General features: G+C 44.0%; 1 protein-coding gene across 1 annotated transcript; it reads right to left on the bottom strand.

Annotated features, from left to right (window-relative positions):
- Nucleotides 1–240: 240 nt before the first annotated feature.
- LOC119655063 (sodium-coupled monocarboxylate transporter 1-like) lies at nt 241–18,108 on the bottom strand. Its single transcript, XM_038060756.1, has 10 exons — nt 17,502–18,108; nt 2,312–2,471; nt 2,191–2,256; nt 2,014–2,133; nt 1,774–1,928; nt 1,573–1,713; nt 1,405–1,513; nt 952–1,332; nt 692–894; nt 241–632 (listed from the first exon to the last, which is right to left on the bottom strand). Exons 1-10 carry the CDS (start codon nt 17,720–17,722, stop codon nt 344–346), a joined length of 1,845 nt encoding a protein of 614 aa, XP_037916684.1. The 5' UTR covers nt 17,723–18,108; the 3' UTR covers nt 241–343.
- Nucleotides 18,109–18,288: the final 180 nt, after the last annotated feature.

Here is an 18,288-nt window from a genome sequence, read left to right as displayed (position 1 = left end):
GGATAGTACAACCAACTTCAACCAGAACTATTGCAACGTGAACAACCCTTTTTAATAAATATATAGTCGGGAGGCCCTGATTTCTCGATTTTGTATAGGTAAGTCCAAAAATACCAGGACCTCGTCCAGCCGTACGCCTCTGAGTATGCAGTTCATCTACCCCTCAATTCGTTCTCGTTTCCCTCTCTCAGCGGGTGACTTCTTTATTTTTCTTAAGTTCTACACTCTGTCATACACAGGTTTCAGATTTGTAAATTTATTCAAAGTAGTTCAATTAGATTTATCTTAAGTATATCTTACAATCTAACATAAATAACGTAACATTAACTTAAGTTGTTCTTAGTCATGCTTCACACTCTATCCTATCATTGAGAACCTTTAAACCTATTGTATTCGAAAACATGTCCTTTTCTCTCTCGATCGGCTTAAAGTGACCCTCATTGGAAACATGATCGTTCGTTCTTCGAATAATGCTTCGCACAAACGGTGCAAAAAGATCCTGATTCATTTCACTTGGTTTATTTGGTCCAATGAAATATGACGCAATCAGGGAAACTGCAATCGTTATCAGGCAACCAAATAATGTGTACCACAGGTAGGAAATGTGGTAAAACTTAAATTCAGATGAATCGCTGGAAACATTTGTAATTAAATAGGAGGACATTTTTGAAGAGGATTTAGTGAAACTTACAACTCTGGCTCTAAAATTGGAGGTTCAGTGACATTGATCGCTAGCATACTCATCGGGTTTGTAGGCATGAAAGTGTAGCTGCATCCAGTTGTTGAGATAGGTTTGGGTTGGAATGCAAGTTCGCCGATCGCAATTGCGGCCTGAGCCTTTGCACATATCCACGCTGCTATTGCTAATCCTGTAGCACCTCCGATCATCGCGCCCTAAATTAAATTACTTATAAAATTATATTTAGATTTTCATTATCTATGATTCCATACCTTTCCTTCTACCCATGGTACCATCACTCCCATTGTAAATATTCCTAACAAAGGCCCATTAGATACTGCACTTAGACTGATCGATAATTGCAATACGGTTCCTAGTTTTTCCACAACGAAAACTAGGCAGACGCATATTGCTCCAAAGACGACTACAACTGCTCTCATGATGAAGGCAGTTTGACGTTGACTCAAAGGATGTTTGCAGAAACTCTTGAAGAAATCTTCCAGAACAACAGCGGACATTGAATTCAGCCCTGTAGATAATGAACTCAGTGCTGCACTAAACACTCCTGCGACGAAGAGTCCTGGTAAACCTGGGTAGTCGCCTAAACTTTGGGTAACTAGTAGAGGCAATAGCTGGTCTTTGGCACTGGCAAGCTGTTGTTTCGTAGAAAATTTAAAAAAGAAATTATAATCCACTAACAACGAACCAAATACTAGACTTAATACCTTAGTAACTAAGGGATCGCAATCAAAATATGTGGCATAAATCAATAACCCGCAGTAAGAGCAAGTAGCGACCATCAGCAAAACTCCAACGATGAAGAACCAAAGAGCTCTGCAATTGATAAAAACAGGAATAATCATTCAGCAATAACCGACTGCATCCAAACTCACCTTCTTGCACTACGTATTGTAGGGAGTGACAAATACCTCTGGATCATATTTTGACTTACTGCATTGCTTTTGAGCCATTGTGCGGAAGCTCCCAAGGTGACTGACCATACTGTGTGCCTGGATTTTAAGTCAAAGGCTAGGCTGCAATAAAAAAATATCCTTGAATATAATTTTCCTGAAGAATCTGTTTATTTTACTTACTCTGGAGCTTCAATTCTACCACTGTCCCATGCTCGACTCCACACATTTCCTATTCCACCAACATCCAAGGTACCTTTAACAATGATAAGGATCATTGCGCCAAACATAATTAAGGTCTGAACAACATCGGTCCACACGACTGCTTTGAGACCACCCTTTGAAAATGACGAAAGGATTATTTGTTATCCATCTTTTTTCGAGAGATTCAGAACTTTTATCCTGAAAAATTATCTGACTTACCACACACGTATAGAAGATGCAAACAAGGCAAACTATGGGAGTAATAAGATGAACATTGACTCCAGTGACTTGATTGAAGGCAAGCGCAGGAACATAGATCACAATTGGTAACCAAACGAGCTGAAAAATTATTCAATTTTATGCAAACATCAGCAGGAATTTATAAAGGATACACACCGTGCCTAGTGTGAATAGAATTGAACCAAACAATCGCATCCTCTTGTCGAATCGGGTTTCTAAATACTATTGAAAAAATTGATAAGCTTTGGGAAGCTATCTTTTTGGAAATATACTTTACCTGATAGGTTGATGTAAGTTTTAAATCGTGGAAGACTGGCAGGTAAACGTACATCATTATAACCCCCATCATGATCACCCCAAAAACGATAAACATATACTGGGTGCCGTACAAATAAATTTCCGTTGGTGTTCCGAGAAGAGTAATGCCGGATATGAAGCTAGAATCGAAACGGATGCATTAACGAATATATCTTCCTAAATAATTCAGTATCATGCAGCCTAGATATGAACGAGCTGTATTTAATGAAAAAGCAAAGATCTGTAAAAAAAACAACGTGGATTCTACGAACCAAACAGCTTTGAATGGAAAGATGAAGCTGAATGAAGGAACAATCAAGGTCTAGAAAAAAAATTTCTAAATGCTTGACTCATTTGAGTTATTAGCGCCGTTCAGCAATTGTGACGTTGTAAAGATTGTCACTAGTCGTGCCTTATAGAATGGTGTAAGTTGTCCCCTCCTTTTGACAAACTTTGCTGTGAGAGTCAAAAAGCATAAATAGTCCCGACGAACGCATTTAGTGAGAGATGGAATGAAATGAGGGCCAGGACAGGAGCAGTGTTTTCCCCCATTGCGAGAAGATCAATGAACTGTGGGACTTCATAGAGGGACTATACAGTAGGATAGGAAAAAAAAAATTCTGCATTAAGGCATTTGGGGGGCGAAATGCCTAAGCAACAAGTGGGAAATATAGAAGAGAAACGGATTAAGACAAATAACGATAAATCCAATGCCTCCTTGCGATACCAACAAACTGTCGAAAAGAAAGGCACGTTATGCACAAAAATGAGCAGACGAAAGTATCTACAAAAACTGAGAACATACCAATGTTATCTCCAGTATCGATAGGTAATCCAGTTATCGAAAACTGAATCGGCATTGGCGGGAAAAATAATGAATAAAAATTCCTAAAAAAAGTGGAGACCGATCGAAAGCTGAAGAGCAATAGTGTGAGCTGTATCAAACGGCAGACAGGTTTGGTGACAGAATATATAAACAGACATTAAGAATATATGCAGGATTAGTTAGCTAAGGTAGGAGCTCGAAGGCATGATTTGACAGTGGAATGCAAGAACTTGGATTGGATCATCTGGCAGGAGAATACGTCACCTACATTCTAAGTGTAATTTAGCCTTAGTGGTGCGAAACAAAAATTCATAAGAGCCATTGAGCCTGAAGTCGAGCAAATAATAAAACGAATTAAATTAAAATGCCGATATCGCAACTGACCTCTAGAAATCGCAAAGCTAGGACTGGCTCAGTGAATTCTTCAATCGGGTTATTGAGGAAAGGAGAACACCGTCTGATTGGCAAGAAAGTACCACCGTTCCAATATGAAAAAAGAAAGATAAGAAGGTAGGCATCAGTAGCCGCTCCGAGGAGCCGAATTAGCGCTGTGATGCGCCGTTTTGATGCGATAAACTTCTAAGACCGTGACTGCTGTTATGAGCGCAGGGAGGCAGACTCCAGCCGGTTCAGATCTTGAAAGCCACCCCATAGTATTCACGAAGGAAAGCAGCTCTCGCACCCTGTAGCTAAAAATCTCTGAGGTCCCCAAAGAATGGTTTACCCAGTGTCCGTAGCCAGGCTCTAGCTAGAGCTGGAAAATCGCAAAGAAAGTGCATGAGGGTTTCCCCTCCCTTCTCTGCAGCTTCGGCAATGCGAATTGTAGGGTATGCCGAGCCTGGCGGCATTGTCTCCCATGGGTCAGTGCCCCGTGCACATCCCCCCGTGCAGACTCGTGAATAGGTGGTAAGCCTTCGCCATCTATGGCCCGCGGATGCTAAAGAAAGGTAGCCCAACAGAATGTTCAGATTACTATCCGATCCGGTAGCTGTATCATACCATCAACTATGACAACCGTACTCGCGAAATCGTTAAAATAACCGTGAATCAAGTAGGGTTTGTCAAGAACTGCAGAACTACGATTGCGCGGTTACTCAAAGTGTGGCTGGTGTAACAAACCCGTTTCGTGTCTCTGTCGGTGTCCATCAAGGGAACGTCCTCTCACCACTCCGCTTTGTTCTTGTTATGGACACCGTCACACGGGATATTCAATGTTCAGCGACCTAAACACTGCTTGTAGATGATGTTTTCCAGGTGTCTAATAGCAAAACTGATCTCGAGCAACTTATTCAAAAATGAAATGCATCATGCAACACGGTGTCAGATTAGGTTTGAATAAAACTGATTTTTTGTCGACCAATCCCCATAAAACAAGCGCTATTACTATCTATGGCAATGACCTGTCCAGAACTGAGCGATTTAAAAATCTTGGGTCAATGCTATCAGTGAATGAAGAACTGCATTATGAAATTGCTTCCCACGTTAACGCAACCTGGATGAAGTGGAGATCCACATTTAGCGTTCTTTGTGATCAACGGATCTCTTAAATTTAAAATTTATCGCAATATCATCCCTCCTGTCGCCCTTTATTGTTGTCAGTGTTGGCCGATTATAAAGGATAATGAACGGCGTCTTGCGGCAATGAAGACGAAGATGTTACATTGAACTAGTGGCGTGACACACCTTCATCACATCCGAAGTGAGTATATCCACGATCGATATGGGGTTATATTGATCGTGGAAAAATTTCGAGAGAGACGTCTTCGATGGTAGGTTCATGTATTTCGCGCTAACAAAAATTCACTCGCTAAGATTGGTCTCAACATCAAAGTCGATGGTAAGCGTGGCGTGACCGATCACGACAAGCCTACCCCGCTTGTGAATAGGAGAAAAGGCTAAAGAATAAGAAAAAATAGCTCATACTAATATTATCAGCCAAATCAGCGCTTAAACTAGTTAAATAAAGATGTATTACATTATATGCTGCTCAAAAGGGCAAGCAGATGCTTTGGATGTCATAAATTCGGCTGCTTTGCACTAGTGATCAAGGTTTGTCGTAAAGTTGCTGGAAGCACGGGGGCAAACGTCTTATCAAAGCCTACAACAAAGATCCACGGTGTATGTTTTGCAAAGGACAAGGAGGTGTGGACCACCAGCATGCTACAGGTAGAGGAAATGCCCAGCATGCAGAAGGGGGCTGCAGAAAAATTTGGATGATATAAATGACCCTGAACCATATGCGAGACCACTCAGGACCTACTTTCGTCAATGATTCCAGAATCGTATATTAATGTGGCGCTTGCGTGAGAAATATAGTGTATATGGACAACCAGGTACTAATATGGTCAATATGGTCAAATAGGTACTAGCAAACGTTGAATGGATGGCCATCTTCCGAAGTAGAAAATTAGGTTTGATGATTGACCTGAAAAACATCAGTAACATCAGCCGATTGAGAGGCTAGTCGGATGGTTTAGTGAGAACTACAAGTATGCCTAAAGCGATTCTTCGGCTAGACACTCTTTCCTTGCATTGAAAGCAAAGGAAGGAAAAATCGAAGATGTTTTGGTAGTGAAAGAGCCTGATCCTAAAGGCTTGGGGGAAATGCGAACAGGTTCCGGAGCACGACTTGCAGCATGGATTCGTTGTAAACCTTAGAAAATCGTATGCAGGAACACAAACGGCGACCATTCGGCTACCAGCAGAAACTGCGAGCCACCTACTGGATGCCGGGAATGTCCTTTGATTTGATGGGTAGTCTGTCGCTTTAGAGAGCAACCCTCATTGAAAAGATGCTTCAAGTGCCTCTTATACGGACGTCTGCCAAGATTAAGCGCATGTGCGGTTTGTCGGTCTGACCGACGCAGATGCTGTGGAGAAACAGGTTACATCGATCGGGAATGTAATAGGAATCCCAAATGTATGTCTGTAATGAAAAGGAGTTCCTAAACAGCGGGCATATTCCCAGAAGCAAGTGCCCCGAGTTCAAAAAGGCGCTTAATGCAGTGGGAAAATGAGGTCGATCTAAATCAACTTCAATCACTGTAGGGCCGCTGAAGATCTGCTCTCGCAAAAAACCCCCAAATCAGAGGACCAAGTGGTTATAGTAAGCGAACCCTTTTATTGGTGGGGCGACTTTGTGGGCCTGCGGGCACCACGCCATACAGGAATATATGAGGTTAGTATTTACAGGAAAGGGGTTCGTGCCGGTTGTGCATCTGGCTATTGTTAGTCCTTCACTAGCTCATGATATGCCCTAGAACGCTAGTGAACACCACCCACACCCACAGTGATCACCAGACAATCGTCTTTGACCTGAAGAGGAAGTAAAGCGGGTGATAACTCGTCCAAGAATGAGGCGAGCGTTAGATTGGTCTATGAAAGCAATTGACGAGCAAACATTCATAGATGTGTGGTTAGACCAGGACACTATACTTACGGTGCAGGGGCTCGGAACCCCAGTACCGGCGGCTTTTGGGAGTGAGCAAGCGGGCTCCCGGTCGTCGATATCCCTCGACCGCAGTGCCTCGGTGGTGGACAACTTGGCCACCTTGGCATATAATGTTACAAGTAATTTGGATCTGGAGAAGGAAGTGTTCAAGCGAAGTACGACCTTGTCGAGAACACCAGTAGCAAGAACAACCAAGGATGAACTGAAGATGGATCGTTGGACGACAAAAACTGTAACAACACCCACCGCATATGTTCAAGATGCGCGACAGCAAGAGGTGCTCCAGGAACAAGATAAGGATCCATTCAAAAGAAGCTCATCAACTTTGAGATCTCCACCAATGCCAAAGACGATGAAGGACAAAGTACAGGCAAGGTCAACAAACGCCAAAAGTGAAGGACCGTGTAAAAGGGGTAACCCTGCCGGGACTCATAGGGAACAGAGTCCTGATCTGGAGGAATTACCCTTCACCCAGCTTGGGGCAAAAATAGTTGAGCTGTCCGAGTTTATCAAGGACAAGCACAACGTGCACCAAGCCATAAAGAATATGGTGAGGGCTATTAGAGTGCTCTACAATAGATCACAGGAGGAAAAGAATAATAAGGACACGCCGAACCCCGCTGTGCCAACAGTATCACAAGCGACCCAAGTGACGCCTAACCGTACTACCATCCAATTCCAGCGAAATAAGCGAGTACGTGAAAAAGAGGGGGATCCTGTAAATAATCAGCAGGCGCCTAAGAGAAAAAAAGGAGGACAGGACATCCTGAAAACCAACACCAACAGGCCAGAAGGAGGAAACCGTACAGCGAATCTGGGAAACTCGACCAGCGTTGCGAAGCCCAAGACCAGCGAAAACGATGGATGGACTAAAGTTACCAACAAAAAAGCGGAACGAAAAGCAAAAGTGCGAACTCGTCCAGATGTAATTGTTATCTCCAGTAAGGGCAATCTGTCCTACGCGGAGATACTCAAAAAGGTCAAAGCGGATCCCGACCTGAAAGATCTGAGCGGAAATGTAAACCGAATCCGAAGAACCCAGAAAGGGGATCTCATGTTCGAGCTGAAAAGATCCAGCGGTGGCAAAACTGATGACTTTCGCACTCAAGTGAAAAACTCACTTGGGGAGAATGCTGCAGTGCGTGCCCAAAAACATGAGATCTATCTTCAGTGCAAGGATCTCGATGAGGTAACATCGAAAGAAGAAATTTGTACTGCTCTGAAGGAGCAATTCAAGTTGAAAGAACTCACCGAGGAGTCAGTTGTGGGCTTGCGAAAAGCCTATGGTGGTACTCAAACGGCCACAATACGAGTACCAGCGGAGGCGGCACAGATGTTGTTGGCTGCCGGAAGGGTTCGGATTGGATGGGTTGTTTGCCGTTTAAGGGAACAAATTTCACTGAAGAGGTGCTTTAAATGCCTTATGTTTGGGCACTTCGCGAAGGCATGCACCAGCAGCATTGATCGATCCGATCGATGCAGAAGGTGTGGGGAGAAAGGTCATATTGCCAGAGAGTGCAATAGGGACCCCAAATGCCTATTGTGCGAAGTAAAAGAGGGACAAGATAACCGGCATATTGCCGGAAGTGGTAAATGTCCGGAATTTAGGAAGGCGCTCACTGCAATGAGAAAATGAGGTTTATCCAAATAAACCTCAATCATTGCAGGGTCGCTCAGGATTTACTTGAGCAGGCCACGTTCGAATCTGAGATGGAAATCGCCATCATAAGCGAACCGTATAGACACCGTCACGGTGGCATATGGGTCAAAGATTCGACTGGGGGAGCGGTGATATGGGCTTGCGGTCGACAGGCCATACAATGTACTGCAAGTCAAGCAGGCAGTGGCTTCGTGTGGGCGAAAATAAGTGGTGTATATGTATACAGCTGCTACGCCCCACCAAGTTTGACACTGTCTGAATTCGAGCAAATGCTTGATAATCTTGTTCTCGACGCGAGGGGACGTAGTCCAAAGGTGATTGCTGGTGATTTCAATGCTTGGGCCCTAGAGTGGGGTAGTAGGGAATCAAATGCTAGGGGGCGCAGTTTATTAGAAGCTTTTGCGCAGATGGACATGGTTCTGGCCAACGAAGGTGCTGTAAACACCTTCCAGAAAGGGGGGTCAGGCTCGGTTGTAGACCTGACCTTTGTCAGCCCTTCGCTGGCGCGTGGTATGTCCTGGTGCGTCAGTGAACGCTACACCCACAGCGATCACCAGGCAATCTTCTTTGAGACATGTGTCGAGCAACAGGCCAAAGAGCTATCATGCCCGAAACCGAGAAAGATTTCAGGCTGGTCTGCAAAATCTTTGGATGAGGAGACCTTCATAGAGGTGTGGTTAGATCAGCCTGATAAAGCAGGCACCTCTACGGAAAGAGCCGTCCATCTGGCTCAATGCATTGCCAAAGCGTGTGACGCGTCCATGCCTAGAAGGTGTTCATTCCCCAGTAGAAGACCAAACTACTGGTGGAATGATGAACTGACCGGCCTTCGATCAGCCTGCCACCGAGCCAGAAGAGCGGCTCAGAGGGCGGTAGGTAGAGTCGAACAGGGACAAAAGGAGCGCGCCTATAAGGCAGCCCGCAAAAACCTCAAGCTCGCCATCCAGCGAAGCAAGAGGGAGTGCTTTAAGGAGCTCTGCTCAGAAGCGAACATAAACCCGTGGGGGAATGCCTACAGAATCGTGATGGGACGATTCAGAGGCCGTTCACCTCCGCAGATCACGTGCCCCACCCTCTTGCTAAAAATCATCCAGGGGTTATTCCCCCAGCAAGAGGAGAGCACCGACACATTCCAACCACCTCTGAATGTGGCGGCAATTCCGCCAGTCACCAGAGACGAGCTGTTGGATATCTGCGGTAGAATAGGAGACAACAAAGCGCCGGGCCTGGACGGAGTACCGAATAAGGCCCTTAAGCTTGCCGTGAAATCCAGACCGGACATGTTCGCTGAGTTGTTCGAAGCGTGCATGTCCGAGGGGATATTTCCAATGGCATGGAAGCGGCAGAAGTTGGTACTTCTGCCTAAACCAGGTAAACCTCCAGGTGAACCGTCGTCATATCGACCCATATGTCTCCTGGACACGGTGGGGAAAATGCTAGAGCGGGTAATCTACAATAGATTACTCCCGGTTGTTGAGAGCCAAAGCGGCCTTTCGGATCGGCAGTATGGGTTCCGTAAAGCCAGATCAACCATTGATGCCATCAAATTGGTTACTGGCTTGGCCGAAGATGCAATTCACGGAAAGGGTAGTACCAGCAAATATTGCGTGGTAGTAACCCTGGATGTGAAAAATGCATTCAATTCGGCCAATTGGAATCTAATACGGAAATCTTTAGCGAAGGTTGGTATTCCCGCCTATCTCGCTGCTATCGTCGATAGTTATTTAACTGAAAGGAGGCTCTGGTATGACACCGATGACGGACCGCAGGAGTACGTTGTTTCCGCGGGTGTCCCGCAGGGCTCCGTATTGGGCCCACTACTGTGGAACATCATGTACAACGATGTATTTAATCTTCCCCTTCCGGGGGAAGCCACAGTGGTGGGTTACGCTGACGACATTGCGTTGGTTGTTGTCGCAAAGCATCTTGAAGATGCTGAGTTATACTCAAGTGAGGCAATCGGTGCTGTTAAAAGTTGGCTAAAGAGCTCTGGTCTGACACTTGCGGAGGAAAAAACGGAAGCGGTCCTCATCACTAAGCGCCGGAAGAGAGATTACGCCTGTATTAGAATCGGGAATCATATCGTCACTTCCAAGCCGACCATCAAATACTTGGGAGTGGTGATAGACAGGAAGCTTAGCTATAAGCAACATGTGCGGTATGTTTGCGACAAATCATCCACTGCAAGTATGGCCCTGGCAAGGATGATGCCGAACATTGGAGGGCCACGGCATACCTCTAGGTTGCTTATAGCCAGGGTGGTGACCTCGATCATGCTCTATGCGACCCCAGTTTGGAGGGAGGCGTTGTGGATGTCAGGGAACGCTACCAAACTGAGTTCAGTCTACAGGAGGACAGCCCTGAGGGTATGCTCTGCCTTCAGGACTGTCTCAGATGATGCAGCATTCGTCATCTCTGGAATGATGCCGATTGACATCTTGGCAGATGAGATGGCGAACATATACAATGCAAAGCCAACCTCTTCCTCATCGCGGACGAGGAAGACTGAAAGGGAGAGATCCATAAATAGATGGCAAGAGCGGTGGGAACGCTCGGGAAAGGGCCGGTGGACGCACAGGCTCATTCCTGCCATCAAGGAGTGGTTGGAGAGACGACACGGTGAGATTAATTATAATCTCACCCAGTTTCTCACGGGGCACGGAGGATATCTCCAATACCTTCACAGGTTTAAATTGGAGACCTCACCCGATTGTCCAAATTGCAATGGAGTCCCAGAGGACCCAGAGCATGTATTCTTCCACTGTCCGAGATTTGTGGAAGAAAGGAGGAATCTAGAGGAGACTCTAGGGGAGGTGCTGGTACCAGAAAATCTGGTTCCGAAAATGCTAGCACATCAAGAGAATTGGGATGCGGTAAACTCCATGATCGCATCTATCCAAAATAAACTGCGAAAAGCAGAGGAGAGGAGAAAAACGCGGTCACGTGCGCCGCGTATAGAAGAAAGGTGACAAAGCTAGAGTGAGCTGACTCCGCCCCGTGATGTAATACCTTATGGTGGTTCCGCGGGGCAGGGAGGGAGTCGGGGGTGGTTTTAGTGGGTAAAAATCCCACACGCTGGTGTGTCCAGACCAGTGTCTTTTTGAAGATTTCCACCTCCTCAACAAAAAAAAAAAAAAAAAAAAGACCAGGACACTATACGAAGCACATCCTCAGAGAGAGTCCTTCATATCACGGAGTGTATTGCGAGGCATGCGATTAATCCATATCAAGACGCTATTCTTTCCCCATAGAAGGAGGAATATTGGATTGCCTGGTATTCCGTGGGCGTGTCATCAGCACAACTCATAGAAGAACTGCCTTAAAATTGTGATGTGATTTTAGAACCATCTCAGACGAAGTACTTACGCGGTAGCCGGAATATTGCCGAACTATATTTTGGCTGATGAGATGACGCATATCTATAATGGACATAATAGTAACAACTGTAGGGACCGGTGGGAAAGGATCGATAGATTCACAGACTCATGATGAGATAAACAATAAGTAAATCCCTCTTTACGTTTAAACTGGAGAGCTCACCCAACTGCGACGGTATTCCGGAGGACTCGGAGCATGTTTTCTTTCATTATCCAAGATTCGCAGAGGAAAGAAAAAGTCTAGAGGAAACATTGAGAGGAACGTGCTACTGTTATAATTGGTAATACGGGAGTGGTTTCAATGGGTGAAAATCTACCACGATGAAACATGTGTACCAGTGTTTTTGGAAGATTTTCACCTTCGGCAAGGACAGGAAACTGATTTTAATAAGGTTTTGTTTTACGCAAAACCTTAAAACGTGGTTGCGTAGGCCCCTTCACACTGGAAGATTTAAGACAATTTTCAATGTGCTCCTCTCTAATGACATCAAAAACTTAACTGAGTACTTTATCGCAAAAGTTGCATTCTGAAAAGTTAATAGAGGGGACAATTCCCGCTACAATGATCAAAGGCTTATTATCGACTTTGTCACCACTAAGCGACTGATTGTAAGCTCAACATGCCTTTCGAATATTCGCAATTCTGACACTAATCACTATCTTGCACCAGGAGTTGGATTCTGAAGGTGGACGTAGCAAAATTGAATATTTCCACAGAGAAAACAAATTAAATCTCAATTCTGAAACAAAAGTTTAAAAGTTCACCTTAGATTGGTTCTGAGGAGTATCACAAACAAAACAACATAAAATTTACCACCGAAGCGATATTAGGGTACCAATGCTGGAGAAAAGAAAATGCATGATCAGATGATGGAAGAGTGAAATCTCCAGCAAGAATAATTCTTGAACTACACTGCAAATAGTTCACGGTGCTAACTAGTTCAGTTCACTATATTTTGGTCAAAATCCTGCTTGTTTGACGACGACATCGAGACTCACTACGGGGGTACTGCTCTCACTTTTGAGGCAGTATTCTCTCAGCACACAAGCCAGGGAATTACATAAGCTTCAAAGGCTGGCTTGCGTGTGTATCAGTGGGGCAAGGAGGACACGCTCAACGGCATCCCTGGAGGTCCTTCTGGGATTAACCCCTCTCCATCTGCACATACAGATGCAGGCAAGGAGATCAATATTCAGGATGACCGGTAGTATGAGTGAGGCGGGGAGCTGTCTAAATCGAAGGAAGATCAATATTCTTTCTAGACGGTATCCCGAATTACTGATACCAAGGGATAACATGACAACGAGGTTTCACTTCGATAAGAAGTTTGAAACACGTTGGAGTAACAAAGCAAACTGGGAGAGCGTGGCTGCGGCATACGGCTTAAACCAGCAACTGATTACTTGGTACACTGACGGATCCCTCACAGCAGAGGGAGCGGGTGCCGGTGTCATTCGTTCAAGGAAAATGTACTTTGAGCCAATGCGCAGGTACACTAGCATATTCCAGGCGGAAATATACGCCATAGACAAATGTGCCTCCTTTAATCTGCAAAGGAACTATAGGGGGCAGAACATAGCTATTCTCACGGATAGCCAAGCAGCGATCAAGGCACTTAGGTCCAACCAGGTGAACTCTAAACTTGTATGGGAATGCCTTGAGAGACTGAATACACTCGGCTCGTCCAACAAGGTCTGGATACTTTGGGTTCCAGGCCATGCTGGGTCGGAAGGCAACAAGACAGCGGGCGAACACCTTTACACGGGCCAGAACCCTTCTGTGGAATCGGAAACGGTTTCATGGCTATCAATCTAAGAAATGAAGAGGAACGGTTGAGGGAACTATACTGGGCGGGCCTACCAGGGATGCAGCAGTCCAGGGTGTTTATTGGGGGATACGAACCCATACGCACAAAGGATTGCTTAAACCTCACCAAAAAGAACCTCCGAATCATAGTGGAAATTCTCAGTGGTCATTGTTGGCTGAACTATCACCTAGGGAAGCTAGGGATATCTGCGGACACTGCCTGCAGGTTGTGTGAGGAGGAGAACGAAACCTCTATACACGTCTTGGGACAGTGTCCGGCACTTGTGCGAAGTAGGTCGAGGCATCTGGGAGAACATTTACTGCTGTGCTGTATCACGATAAAATTTCGAAAAAGTTCATAGCCGAAAGGCGAATGCGACAAACTTGTATTCTGTCATTGATCTATTCCGTATCGCTATTAGTGGCATTCTTCATGCTGGTTTGTTTGGAATACATGAAGGAATTCAATGGATCATGACACACTTACTCAAGCACTTCGACTACACTGATGAGATCTCCTTGTTCTTCCACCAAATTACGAATCTTGACCAAGTGACTCTAGATTTGGAGAAACAGACAGGTTTTGAGCTTGACCGGTTATCGTACTTTTCCCATCTGCATTGATCATTGGTCAATTGGTTTACTGGATAGTTTTATTTCTGTTCATATTCGCATCACCCCAAGTCTCTTTTTGCCATAAATTTGAAATTGCAGATATCTCAGCACTAACACCAAGCTGAGATTGATGTGCCAGCGGTTGTAGGCGCAAGTGACAGACGATGAATCACAATTTAAGACAGAGCCAAATGAATCGATGGAAGAGATCGAAGCTACGAAGCCTTACCCAGGGAATTCCGCATCCATGAATTTAAGCATGACATAACAAAACAATATCGGCGAATTCTCTACAGCAGGATCAGTTCAAAATGCGTATTTTGTGAAAAGTTAACACCAAGGAACCTATCAATCCGTGTCCGGATAGCTGAGTAGTTAGAGCGCAAGGTTGTCGTACGGAAGGTCTCGGTTCAAATCTCGCTGGTGGCAGTGGGATTTGTATCGTGATTTGACGTCGGATACCAGTCGACTCAGCTGTGAATGAGTACCTGAGTCAAATCAGGGTAATAATCTCGGGCGAGCGCAATGCTGACCACATTACCTCCTACAGTGTACTGCAGTGTACCGTTACGGTCTTGAATGAAGTGCTCTAACACACCTCAAGGCCCTGATCCAATATGGATTGTTGTGCCAACGATTATTATTATTATTATTAACCTATCAAAAAATACTTTCTGAAAACCACCATTAGGATGTAGTTTGCTCCCCCTGGCAGGCTACAAGGACGTTTTATCAGGCGACTACGAACAATGCTTTTGGATGGACAAGTCTGCCCTTGTTTAGCTGGATCACCGGTTTCAAGGATATAAATACTTTCATAGATCTGTTGTAAGCGAAAAAGGATATAACCCTCTTTGACGTTTTAGAGGTATGGGAGCTTCCCATCGGATGGTTACTACCCCATTATAAAGCTTCGTATTGCAATTAAGAGGCCCCAGCAGAAAGAATAAAGCATTCAAGAGGTGTTTACGAAGCTGTGTTCTTTTTAAGGTATCTAAACGAAATGTGAATTTTAAAACGGATCAAATGTAGCAATCCTACCGACATTATGAACCTTCCGCAGTAATTTATGACAGGGTGAAAGTCAACGTTTGATTGCAAGTAAGGGATTATGAACTGTGTTTTTTTAGGAAGAACTCCTAATGGCTCCGTTTGCTACGGTAGAAACTACATTGCGGAGTATGTTCATGGTGGTGAGGATTCATTATCCGATTATTGTCATTAAGGCAGCTGATAAACACTATTGTTAGGTGTCTAAGGTCGAAAACGACAATTTCAGTACCCTAAATAGTCCTGCTATTGCAATAGACCGAGTACGTCTGCCTGCAAACGTGTCATTGGTTGAACAATCTCAATTGTTTTAACGAGTATTTTAGTACTCCGCTGCTAGTGGGAAGATGGCATGCTCAGACACTAATTCCTTATAGCCAGATACATCCTAGCATCCTAGTGAAATACATCCTACCAAATCTGCTTATCCGGCAAATATATGAAGGAAGTGCCCATTATGGGGTATGCGCTTGTTATAATTGTGATATTGCAATAGAGGGTAAAGAAGTTGATCAGGATTTGTTGGTAATGCATCCTAGGAATGAGTATTATCAAATTCCGTGTTAAGAAATATTGGCACTGACTTATGCGGTCCATTCCAAATCATAGAGGGATCATTTGTCCAAGTGAAAAACGTTTATGTAGTGTTTGAGAATGACAAGGGCTTTCATCTAAACATTTGCTTTGACTTAAGTTCCATTGCGAACCTAAGTGCCTTTCAAAGGGTTTGGGTTCGCCAGGGAACCAAACCAACCAACCAAACCAAACCAAACCAAAGACAGTACGCTTAGATAACGACGCTAATTTGTTCAGAATAGCCGGAATTTTGAGGAAAACTTGGTAGCTAGGATCATCATCTAAGACTGATTCAACAGCGTATTATTTAACAGCACCATCCACCAAGGAAAAAGCACCTTGCTTGTCATCCATAGGGAGCTTGACTTATGCGGACTTAAATATCACAGAATATTCTTGGAAAATCATTCTTTATTGTATAACGTTGTATCCCCTATCAGATAAATGACATCTTTAGGTACTGAAGCCAGCACACTTACACTTACTCGTGGCGGGAGCGCGGTTCAATGAAGGTGTTACTAGATTAGATTTAAAACTGCCAACAGAGACCGCGCTCACTGAGCGGTCTATAGGATCGTCCTTCCGCTGCCGATGGAAATGGAAATACGAACAGTGGAGATGCAAAGGCGGGTTATTGGTACAGGTGACATCCATTTTATGCTTAATTTTTTTACCCCCATCAATCACTCAAAAAGATCAAAGATCAAAAGATCCAGTATTGGGATGGTTTATTTCCATGATATTTAGGTAAAATTGTTCGCTTTACAGTATACGATCTCGTTTTCAAGGAACTCAACCAAGGGCTTGATGCTAATCCTTAAATAGGCAGAATAATTTGACAAATATGTGCGGAGCATTACTTCAGTCTAAAAATTGACATAGACCTATACACTACCGACGTCCGCCAAAGCTTAGTTTCTGCTTACGAGGTCCATTGTGTTGAACAATGTTTCACAGTGTTCAATCCTTTGCAATCATTCAAGTGGTGGAAGCAGGGGCTAAGCACATATTCTGTGTGAAAGATCTGACAACAATTTTTACAACGAGAGCCATGGATTACCAGGATACCACAATGAGCATGTCACGGTGTCAACTGAAAGAAGTTAACTAGCGATTCCAGAACAATCGCACCTCTTCGGGTTATGCTAGGCAAGATGCGGTCGAAATTCTGCCTCAGGTCTCTGAAACTAAACTAATCAGGTCAGATTGGTGTCCGTTCAGAAAACGTAAGGATGAGACCTTAATTTTTTCATGAAGGATAAGATGTTCTTGCTTTTTTTGCTAAATAGATTTTCCATGGAGAACTGGAGCCTACTTCGCTATCCTCCTTAAAATCAACGGAAAATACAGCACAGGACATGTATTAGCCTTACTTCAGGCATTCGAAAGCTATCTTTGTTTGAGCAGAAAGGCGAACGATAATACGTCCAAGTCCAAGAAAGCTGACAATATGAAATAATGAAGAAAAGTATTTGAAAGGAGGTCCGAGTGAAAAGGTTGCTAGAACTCGTATTATGTATATTAATTTCAATTATTAGCGGTAACTGTACTAAACTCACTCAGGAGCTGTTTTTACACCACATGAAAAAAGATTGAACGATGAAATCACAAAAATTTGTGATTTTGATCCAATTCTTCCAAAATCCAATTAATGTCAAAATGAGCCTTTCCGCGATATTTGTTTCGAAGGACCAGAGTCAGAACACTATCTATTAGGTAAGCGAATACTCAAGTGCTTTGGTAATCCCGTAAATTGTGTCTTTATATTACGATATGGTTACTTGGATAAATTGAAAAAGAATACTCACCTTGCTATCAGCGACATTGCTACTGGGAATACTTTCATCTTCCTACCACCAACCAGATAATCAGCCTCAGCTTCCTTGCACTTTTTTGGATTCTTTTTCACAAAACCAAAATATATACCAATCATTGCACAACTTATTAACATCATCACAAACACAACATAATCAGGCCAGCCGAAACGCTGCAGGGATATTTTCACATCGTCCACATTAAGTCCCCCCATTTTGAGAAAGGATCAACTCTTCACACTTCACTGTAAAAATATATACTTTCTCGAATGAGTGGCTACCAGCGGAGCCTTTTATCTTAGCTCTTCTTTAGATACTTCACACTCCAATTTTTGGATCCCGATCACGATCCTGAACAGGATATAAAACGTCCAGCAGACTTCGATCCTTATCACAATTCAACCATGCCAAACACTATTCCTCGCACTTCACGCCACACTGATCCAGCAAACAACTGATCTGAATACTTATGCATTTCCCATTTGAGCTTCTCCAGGGGGTGGTGAAATTAACTTAAATAGCATCTTTAGCAAGATCACTTAAGCATATTAACCGTACCCGTGTTGGCCAGTAGCTCCGAGAGAACCGTCTTGATTTTTACAGCAAAATCAGTGTCCACAGACATCCAGCTTCCTTGTATGCAAATATATCATAGCTCATGATTACACGAGTAAGCTATCAAATTAGTAACATCAGACCTCTATTGGATAATTGGCTGCTACGTATGGAGGTTCGGAGAAGACCCCAGTGTCCAGGGCATGCAAACAATGATTATCCGTGG

Source organism: Hermetia illucens, chromosome 4, assembly GCF_905115235.1.
Source record: "Hermetia illucens chromosome 4, iHerIll2.2.curated.20191125, whole genome shotgun sequence".
Lineage (NCBI taxonomy): Eukaryota > Metazoa > Arthropoda > Insecta > Diptera > Stratiomyidae > Hermetia > Hermetia illucens.
This window is presented reverse-complemented; position numbering and strand designations above follow the sequence as displayed.

What these genes read in the sequence shown, in the direction of transcription:
- LOC119655063 (XM_038060756.1), bottom strand. Translation starts at nt 17,722, where the DNA reads ATGGGGGGACTTAATGTGGACGATGTGAAAATATCCCTGCAGCGTTTC. An exon ending in TTCTATTCACACTAGGCACG is followed by an intron (nt 2,134 to 2,190) that starts GTGTGTATCCTT and finishes ATAATTTTTCAG; the next exon opens with CTCGTTTGGTTACCAATTGT. An exon ending in GCGATCCCTTAGTTACTAAG is followed by an intron (nt 1,333 to 1,404) that starts GTATTAAGTCTA and finishes ACGAAACAACAG; the next exon opens with CTTGCCAGTGCCAAAGACCA.